At 36.0% G+C, this 10,899-nt stretch overlaps 1 protein-coding gene across 1 annotated transcript; it reads left to right on the top strand.

Moving 5' to 3' along the window:
* Positions 1–495: 495 nt before the first annotated feature.
* Positions 496–6,134, top strand: LOC144360022 (uncharacterized). Its single transcript, XM_078012940.2, has 6 exons — positions 496–592; positions 2,541–2,621; positions 2,840–3,499; positions 4,460–4,969; positions 5,339–5,650; positions 5,923–6,134. Exons 1-6 carry the CDS (start codon positions 583–585, stop codon positions 5,967–5,969), a joined length of 1,620 nt encoding a protein of 539 aa, XP_077869066.1. The 5' UTR covers positions 496–582; the 3' UTR covers positions 5,970–6,134.
* The last annotated feature ends 4,765 nt before the right edge of the window (positions 6,135–10,899 follow it).

Below are 10,899 nucleotides of genomic sequence, written 5' to 3'. Positions count from 1 at the left end.
TAACTGTCCAACAAACTAGCTATCCATACGATTCGGCGAGCCTGGACCACCGAGATCCCATCTTGCGCGGTTATGCAAGTTACCCGGATGCATAGGTCAGTTCGTCTATGTGACAGAAACTTCCACCACTCACCAGAAACAATAAAACTCACCAAGCAAAACAACAAGTACACCTATTCTATTTTTATACGCGTAATTCCCAGTAAAACGCACTTACCCCTTAACTTCAGGGGCTACGTACGCGGAAAAGCACAGGGTCCGTTATTGTAATTTTGCAGCATTTGACTATGATTTAGATAATTTAACAAATCGACACTGTTTTCAAAGTTTTGCGAAACTCTCAAACTTGGAAATAAGTAATTGTGCGTGCACTGACCATGGCAATAACGAGTGATTATACACTTTAGTTCCGGGTATTTTTTGTCACATTTATATCTAACTTCCGCAATACAAAGGCTTGTTACAGCCTCTGCATAGTTAGAAAACAAAGTACCTCCCACATTTCAGTGACAGCGCTATCGAAATGAGTGGAGGTCCGAAACGAACAAGTTGGAAGAAGTGACCACCGTGCAAATATCAACGATGTCAGACGGTAAGTTAGTAAAATCAGTGTTGCAGTATCAGTTGTTATTACTTGAGGTGGCAAAATGATCGGTGTCATTGTAAAGTAAACATTGGTATTACTACTTTTTTCCGGGTACTATTGTTCTAACATGGGTTCTAACTTTCAATGGCGGACAGTATTTGCTTATCAGTTTGTAGATGCATAGTCAATGTACTGAACCAGGTAGCACTCACAACTCAGAGGAGATGCCCACCGACGCTAGATTTTTTCAATATTCATTTCAAAAGTCAGTTTAGCCACAGCTAAGTCTTTATACTCATAAATACTGTCACCTTGACCTTAAAGTATTGAGATCACAAAAGGAGCAGGTGGCGATCTTTCAATGGTAGTTATATCGTGAACGTACATAATACTGTAACGGTAGTTATCAGGCCCATAGCGTTCCTATAGCCGTCTTTTCATCAGTAGATCAGGGCAAATGAACCGCGAGGCTCAGCAGAATTAGTAGTTAAAATAGTTTTTAATGCTTTTAAATTTCTTGTATGCTGATTAGAATCAGAAAATCATACTTTGAAAATTGTTTCTTCTGTATTTGTCTAACACTCAACAGCGACATCAATTTAAGCAAAATGTCACTTCACGGTCTGGATAACCAGAAAAAAATACATTTGGAGATTGTGTAAGCGTCGAACTACAGAGCATATTTTTGGACGTAGCCTCATTCTTATATATACGCTGATCAAGGAGTAACGTTCAAGGGGAATCATTATGTATTAGCCTCATATAAAACTAATATCATCACACGCTGGAGAGCTTAACAAAATATTCATCAGATACGCCAAAATGTTCTCGTCCAAACATGTATTCGAGTCTGTACAATTATTGCGAAACAATGAAACTTACTATAAATACAACATATTTTACCCGGTACTAGTACTGACTTCGACTGGATATTTAGACTGGATTCATTGTTTTTATTGTTTGCCATATGGCATGTGGATGTAGTTCACGAAGTGTGTATTTTAAGGGAATCATGAGTGAGTAATTGTATCACCACGAATGATACATACAATGACCCGCGAATAACATCATTGTGTAGTGTTTATGCATATGAAATGGTTCGATTTGCATAAGTGGCAAATATGCAATATAGACGGAAACATATATTGTTCGATACTGCATACTGTAAACTAAATCAGAATATGATTTATCATAACAAAAAAATTTCGTTTGCAGGACATGCACCATTATTCGTTAAAATGAAAAATCAAAAGTACTATACGCATGTGCAGTGGTTGTTATTGTACGTACTAAAAACGAAGTACACATGCGTATTAGAGAATGCAATTGATTAGTCAAACTAATCCAGTGGTATGCTAAAAGAATGTTTTCATGTCATGAATCATATCTCAATGCAGTAATCGATCACAACTATTTAAAATTACATATTCTCGTCCATACTGCATCTCTAATATAATAATAAACATTTTAGATGACAGACTATATTCATATCTTCAAACATATGACTTTTATCATTTATCCTTGGATGCGCTTCGACAAATTTAAAACAGCTAAAGCAGGGTGCTCTGGGTAAAGGTTGACTGCGTGGTCAACGTATAACAATGGGCTAACTTTGTTAATATGTTGTACAAGGAAACAGTTTAAATATTCGTCGCGTTCTAGCCCACACTATTTCCTCATGCCAGATTATACAGTAAACACTTTTAGTCTAAATTTAGAAGCTTACGTCAATACACTGCTCAAAATAGAGGCCACGCAGAATACAAATGTAGTTGTTTTTGGTTTAAACATTAGGTCGATACTTCAGAGTGGCTGCACACAAACTGCTAGTATTGTCCGTTATACATTACCACTAGGCGCCTATAAGTCAAATTAATGTCATGTTGTTGTACATAGGAATGACAGTAATTTAATAAAGGTAATTTGTGCTCTTGTTTAACATTGTCGTTGACAGACGCGGCTTACCCGGAGGTACAGGAATGGAGTAAGAATCTTACGGATCAAGATGGATCAAGTGACAAAGACGACGACCCACGTAAGTTATGATTTTAGTACGCTCAGACTTACATATGACATCACGTGTATTTGTAGTTTAAGGATTATAATGTAGAATTTCATATTACTGTCTTTGTTGTTTTCAGTTCTTTCTTAATTTGAGGCCATTGTTTTTCCCTAATAACATCACCTACAGACACAAATAGAAATCAGATCACATGGAAGTAAAAGTATGTTTCACTATGTTTGTGTTCACAGCTTATGTAACATTTCAAAAAGTTACGTTGAAGTGCTGTAAGGGGTCTTTTGGTTGCTCCATTCAGCATTTACTTCTATTTTTTCTGCCTGACACGCCAGAAGAAGCGAAGGTACTGTCAGCATTTGAAAATGTTCTACACCACTTTATAAAGCCAGAAACTATCAGCAAGGTTGATGTATTGGACTGTGAGGACGATGCTGATTTGTCGCGCCATATTTCTAATATCATTCAAGCCGATCGAATAATTTTCATTGGATCAAAGAAATTTGAACGGACATGGAACGAGAGAGTGAGCATGGAAGGGGGACTTCCTAGTTCAAAAGATCCCATTCTCGACATAGTGATTCAGCGATTAGAAGAAAATCGAGTTCCGGGTCATGATAGAATGTATGCGGCCTTCTTTGAGTGGGGTATCAAAAACATATTGCCAGAATACATACTGAAAAAACAAGTCAAACACTACGAGTTGTCGTGTGGAAAACCTGCATCACTTGAGAACATTTGCCGTAGGTTATGCCACAAGAAAGGGCAGGTAAAACTTCCAAATGCTTGGGATATCTCAGGTTCACCTGAGAGAAAGAAGTTTTGTAAGCATTTACAGTATGTGAAAGTATTGAGAGAACAAATACAACATGGTGAACAAATTGGATTCTCACCAAGTAAGTGGCGCTATATCAACATCATCAGTCTTTCATCGATATCATCATCTTCATTAGCATGCTACATTGGAGTTGACAAGGGAGGAACACAATGATTCGACAATTCATCATAATTACCCATGATTACCCATTTCGTATGCATCCTGTGTCTATATATGAGAAACACGTACACGTCGAAACAAAATAATTATTGTAGATGTTTATAATATACTAGTATAGTTTTTTAGGATAAGAGAATTGTCACGAATTAACCTTCCGCTTATCAGATAATTAAATCATTAATTAAGTGAGATTTTAAAATGGAAATGTCTGCATTCGAGCATTAAGGACCTTATTATTATTAAATTAATTCCCAAAATACGAAGACTCAACAATTGGCTTATAACATTTATATACAAACGTTTTGGACATTCCTTGCACCGTTAAAACATGTAGGAAACTTTGAACTATGCCAAATATTAGCTGGATATGTAATTACTCATACTTGTATGGAAAACAAGTACAGTACATACAGTAAGTAGCCATAGAATCACGTGACGAGTATTGAGAGTGCCCATTGGCGGCCTAATTTACAATTGTTTGAGGAAATGCAAGTGCAAAACAGGAATTCCTCTTCAGAATAAACGATCACAAACAATGTGTGAGATACGTTGTTTGGTTGCCAAGTTATGACATAGTTTGACATAAACAAACATTGCCCTCCCTGTCTAATGTATGACACTTGACCTTCACATTTGAATCCCTTTTCTGAAGACTGTAACATATAATTGTGTCATATAACTGTGCAATCATACTTAACGAGTAGTGCTTCACAGAGGTTTAGCTGTTTTTGGTGGGACAAAAATATTACAGAATTACAGAACAAAAGCACTAGAATTGTAAGTATAACTTAGAACTCTAACGAGTCGAGTCTTCTTTAATTCAATTCAATGTAATATTTTCGTGTTTATACTATTGCAGCTGACTTTGAAGGTAAACTATTGGATTTATTTTTACAACATCGAATTTTGACGCGGGAAGAAGCACAAACAGTCAAACTTCAGCATGGACTCGTGACTGATAGGCTTGAAGAACTTTTTCATATGATCACAAACAAATGTGGCCCGGAAAGTCATTATACACAACTTGTACATTTATGGTTAACAAGCATAAATGCCAATGAATTTCAACGCATCGTGAAAAACAGAGTCAAGTTTATCGGAGAGCTGAGATTCTTGGAGCCATATGTATTGAATTCGTTACAAGAACAGAATGTTATTAGCTCTTACGTGGCCGAAACTATCCGAACATTACCGAACACATACGACAAAGCACGAAGGCTACTAGACGAACTGCCGAAAAGCATGGTAGCTGTTGTTGCATTCCGTGAAGTACTACAGCGTGATCACAAACATTTAGCGGAGTTACTTGATGAAGAGGAGAGTGACGAATCTGATTCGGATAGTAGTCGGCAATCGTCGACAGACATGGGTGAGTACACATACAGTATGCTTGGCAATATCGACACAAAGGCGTGAGAGGTCGGAACGATTACTGTTCATTTTAAGTATATACCTTTCTAGATCGTTGATTGAACAAAAATGTTGTATGTTTCTAGTATTTATCGAATCAAAATATGCATCAAAATACAAATTATATTTCCTAAACGTACTTATCGTAATTTGAGTTATTATCGATAAATTTGATGCCTATTTTTTATTTATTCGATAATCCAATGTGGAAACAAATAATAAAGCCGACGATGTTGAAACATTTTCTAAATTGCCAAACACTTGATACCTCATAAAATTCAACATAGAGATATGATAAAATTGTATGTTATTTTTTTGTTTGTTTTAGAAGAGCAACAAGTTACAAATATCGGCTTTCTGTCCGCTACCTCAACCAGTATAAAAATACAGTGGAGTCGTGACCAACAACATTCCGACCGCTCACGTAAGGACAGCTGTATTGGTTACGTCTTGTACTATGCCCCGCATACAGGCGAGTCTTCATACTCTTACAAACAGATCCGTCTCGATGACAAATCACTTGACAGCTATGACGTCACAGGTTTGCAACCTGGTACAACGTATGTATTCAAAATAGCTGTATTGACCATGGACAGGGAATGCGAGACGACGGGCCTAATGTACATGAATACAGAGAAAGGTGAGTTGATGAAGTCTTATTGAAAATGTCCGTTCGGTATATATTATATATATATACATATACTAAAATTTGCACCGTGTGTAAAATGCTGTGTATTGATTTTTCTGCAATCTCCTGTTCGCAATTGTACCTAATAATTGAATTTTAAAGCGTATTTCAAATGTATATGCTATAACCTTTGAACCGGCCTACTCTGTTTCTGTGCCGCCATACTATTATCTGTACGAGAGTAACCTTTACACTCTATCATTGTCTGATATTTTTTTTTACAGCAAAAGGTCTCTTGGGTAAACTGAAGACACATTTGCCCGGTAAATAGAAAGCTTTCAAAAAAGAAGTGGACAATATAATGCACAGTTAAACCATCTAAAATATCCCACACTGCACTATTATTCGTGGATTTATTAAGCAAGTTTATAATTACCTCAATTTGTCAGTTAAGTTCCGTCCATGAAGATGTGCAATAAACGTTTTAAACAATGAACACTGAGTAATTATTAGCATCATGAAGCATTTTGAGTAGTCAAATATCCATTTTACTTTCAGTGATTTGAAGGCTTTATGACATATATTTACTATATATATATATAATATATATTTGGAGTTTTACAATCACGTGACCACCAGTTGCATCAGTACTTATTATAACACTGGGCGTAGATACAATTTACACGGGTATTTACATTTCTCATTATATTACATTTATTGCAATGTTTACAGACTATTGAAAATATATTATGTGAAAGTATTTATTAAATTACAATTTTTAAACATTAATTATACATAAATATACTATTTTCTACACTTACTAACCAAACCGAGCATGCGTCCATCATTTGTTAATGGCACCAATTTTGTGCGAAATGTACACTAGTATATGTGAACGAGATATCAGATATTCATAACTGGGCATGTTGATGGTAAGTGTTATGTGACTACTCGTTAATCCTAAAACGGCAGCTCGCGTAAGAATCAGTTCTGCCATGATAGTGTACGTGTTAATGGGTATTTTTTATGTTCTGTTCTTAAATTGATAATTTATGTAACTTTGAAGTTTACTTCATCGTACACAATGACATTAAAAAGTTATCTAAGACTATTGGAACTTAATTTATTTATTTATTTGTCTGAGGATTATGTCACGGAATCTCCGTTAACAATGTTAACAATAATTATGCTTTAATTATGCTTTCTATATCTTCCGGCTATTGACGGAGTAAACCTGTTTCTGCTTGCGATACCCGATGTTCCACCAACTCTACACGAAGTTTGAATTGAAGACAATTATATCATGATTACCCTGCGTGATACACGTTATTGTTAGACTGTGAAACTTTTGACCTGCTATTCACTATTACGTGCTTGGATTATAAAGAGCACTTAAAGGCCCAGGTATACTATAAATACGCTCCTAAACAATAGGGATCATTTCCTTGCTTGTCATGCTGTAGTAAACAGCTCCAGCCAAGCTCCGGTAAAAACGTGTTTTCTCGAACTTACAGGTCGATTATGTCGTGCCAAAGTGGATGCATGTGACTATGAATATCACAGCAGTGACTGTGTGTAATATTTATGACAATTAATTGTGTACGAGCTGAGATTTTGGCGGATAAAAGTAAAGAACATGAACCGGGGAAAGGGATGCGCGACCAATCTTGAATAATTACTACTGTCAATCAAAGTCATGTGATGTTGGACCGCTGAAACAGGATGCATCATAGGCTACGCAAGTGATTAACACCATGCATTAGAATAGCCACACCTCCAATTCACACTTGCCCGGGGCAAGTGAATTGGGCCTTTAAGACGACCAATATAAATATACGTCTCAAATCCACCAGACCACCTAGCATGATTGAAATTAGCAAGATAGTGTGTGTATTCAGACAGCCTTAGTTGTTGTATAAAAACTCGTGTGCAGTGGTACCACGTTTTTACATTTGGTACTTATCTTTTAATTTAGTTGTATTGTCACTTGGAGAGTGGGTGGTTTGTTGGTTGGTGTTGGTGGTGGTGGTGGTGGGTTATTTTAATTCACTTGCACTCTATGACATTGGCAATGTCTATTTAAACGAGTCGCGTTTCGTTCTACATCCACAAAACACTCAAATGACACACACATCTGGGAAACCTGGCAACAACATAAACATTTTGATTACATTATCCAGCTGAATTAATTTATACCACAAGAACTCTCCTCACCGTATCGATACAGTCGACAATAAGTCTACTGTGTGCCGTGATGTAGTAACAATCAGATGATTTGAAATGTGTGAGTACATCAATAACAACTTAATGTTTGAGTGAGAAGTATTTTCTGTAAAATGGGATAATTAAGTAAAATCAGATCACTGACGCTTAATTGATAATGCAATACACAGCACGATGCGAGTTGGTCAAATATTACGGACCAGCGCATTCACGTTTAAATACATTTTGTTTGCACACACGAGTGACAATATTTAATCAAATCATTGAACGAGACGGGTGGTATTATACGTGATTGTATTGTACCGGTAATGGTCAAGCATTTTTTAAAGGATGTCGGCATTTTAAGACAAAGACCCGAGTGAGGACCAATGAATGATAATTAGTCTGCCTCTTGACCACATTCAACATTACTTACTGAGACGGAAGTTCAAAAAGGTTAACAGGCGTATTTTAAAATTGGCAATTTAAGCTATTATTTTTATTTACTGATCTGTGACATTGTCTGCTGCTCTCGTAACCAACAATTCTGTCGACATGCCGCTGGACGTGTCTAATTAGTATTACTGTTGAATGTGAATTAGACGACTAGTTGCCGATTATAGCAGAAATGTAAACACTTGAGTACACGAGTATGAAACATTGATCCCTAATATTTCAACAACAAATAAATCTTGCTCCGATCAGAACAGGTATAACACACACACAAGACACATTGTTTCAGCAATTTCAACGAGGAAGTAACGGAGAATTAAATGTAGAACGAAGACCCACGAGACCAGCAGTGGTAATGTTAAGGCATGCTCGAGGGAGGAGTGGCCTGAAAAAAAATTGTTTTATATGCATAAATTAATATTCATGAGCAATGTAAAAATCGTCTTTTGAGTAAAACTGTGCCAAAATTCTTTGCTATAGCTAGCAATGTAGTTCTAAACTCTATCGTAGCAAGCTGAAACAATTTTTGAAAAACTGGCGTAAAAGTGTTAAATGAGTTCAGCAAATTGTTGAAAGTAATCACAGGTTTTATCTTTTATCATGATTTATATTTCAGTCAGTTTGACAGTGGTTGTCATGACATATACTGATAAAGGTTAATGACAAGACCAGATGGCGAGCTGGTCGAAATCAACCAAAAACATCTTATGACTCTGCAGTTTTTAAGATACAAGACAGTAGCTGTAATTCTAAACCAATGTTGTTTGCGAGTTTAAAAAAGGTAGTATCTTGGTGGAATGTTGGTGCGAGATTATTACCCCATCAATATTAGTTAGTGTTGACAATGTATAGAAATGTTTTCTCTAGACAGCTTGACGAGCAATTAATTGATTATGATGTGTAAAACTTTCATGTGATTGGTTGTTTGTTGGAAGGCAAGGCCTTGGAGTCTCTTATACTGATTGTAATTGGTTAAGGGGTGAAAAGAAATAAAGATGGATTTAATGCTGTCTCGGGTGAAAAACCAGGGACTTGGCAGAGAATCGTTTTGGGAACATGAACGAAGCTTGTGTGTGTCTTTTGTCAGCCTAGCGTGGAAACGACCGAATCCCGGTTACCTAAGTGAAAGGTTTTAACCATCAAAAATACCTATCACACTTTAACCAATCTGATTAAAATCTCATGTATTATACGGCGTCAATTTTATTTTATTTTATATATTAATTTTACTTTTACTATTTATTTCAACTATTTTGTTTTTTATATGTTTTTTTTTGTCACGTAACTGTGATTCGGTATTTTTTTTAACTATTGTCAAATACTGATGAATAAACGAACCTTGACTGACGAAGATGCATTAGGAAATGTACACATTTGTTGGAAATGAAAAAAATATTCAATGTAATGACAACAATTGTAAAATGACACTAGAGCGAGAAACTGACACTTTCTTGCAGCTCAACTACACTTGATGTCATCTTCGCCAATAAATGATATTTTTCGACGAGGTGGTGGTGTGCAATTTTGGAATAAAACAGTTTAATGACGAGAATCCAAATTCCCACTGAAAAGTAGTGAGAATTATCAAAGGTCAACAAAAAAAGTGTATCTACATGGCAGAAAAAAATTAGCACCAATACCGATGAGAACATGAGGTCTAGCCAAACTGCAAAAAGTGCGCGAACAGTGTGTGAGTGACAGTAATAATACTCCAGTCAATCTAAATGTTAATACAAATAAAGTACGCGATAGTTGCACTCATTGACAAATACATTTTTTATGCCGAAGAAATTTAAAATTTGCAGTTATATTTTTGTGCTCTATCAAACATTGCGCCAAAGGTAGCAGACCAACTTATTTCCCCCAAACAATTCCTGCCGGACAAGGCATCGGCAATCAACTATATATTTAGATGGTACATGACGACAATATGATTTTTTTTGCCTTCAAAGGCAATTGAAAAATTTAACCGAGTATCTATCCACTTTTTCCGGGCATTTCCCCTGGCCAACCTTTGATCGAGATGATTGTCTTCAAAATGAAACCCACGCCACGCAACACGATTTGTTTCTTGTACATTATATTTGCGTGTTAATTATTTTCTCCAATGAGTACACCTTCGGACAATATAAAAGGCTAGCTGTGATTGGCTGTAGCTTATACGAGATTTGAACGGGATTCATATAGGCATTGGGTCAGATCCTTGTGGGCTTTCGCAATTACCAAAACTGCCAGCAAATAAATAATAAATTAAATAATGAAATATAGTGAAAAAAATGTATACTACAAATAAATAATAAATAAATAAATACAAGTTAAAAAAGGCCCAAACTAGGTTTCTATTTTAATCACATTGATCTTTAACGTGATCATGGCAAGTTACAAAATTCACGAAGAATGCAGAGACACGATGGTATTTCACTTTGGTCCTAGTTGCTGACATATTTGATTGTTCAATGACCTCTATAATTTTTTGACATTTCAACATATGATACTAGTACATGATTCGAGTAACAAACAAATAAACAACGCGTCAATCAAATTAATGTGCCAGTCAAACCTGCTCTCAACAGACTCGGAAAGTCAGATGACTGGACAAATTTAAT

The sequence above is a fragment of the Saccoglossus kowalevskii genome, chromosome 3, assembly GCF_978046115.1.
Source record: "Saccoglossus kowalevskii chromosome 3, keSacKowa6.1, whole genome shotgun sequence".
Lineage (NCBI taxonomy): Eukaryota > Metazoa > Hemichordata > Enteropneusta > Harrimaniidae > Saccoglossus > Saccoglossus kowalevskii.
This window is presented reverse-complemented; position numbering and strand designations above follow the sequence as displayed.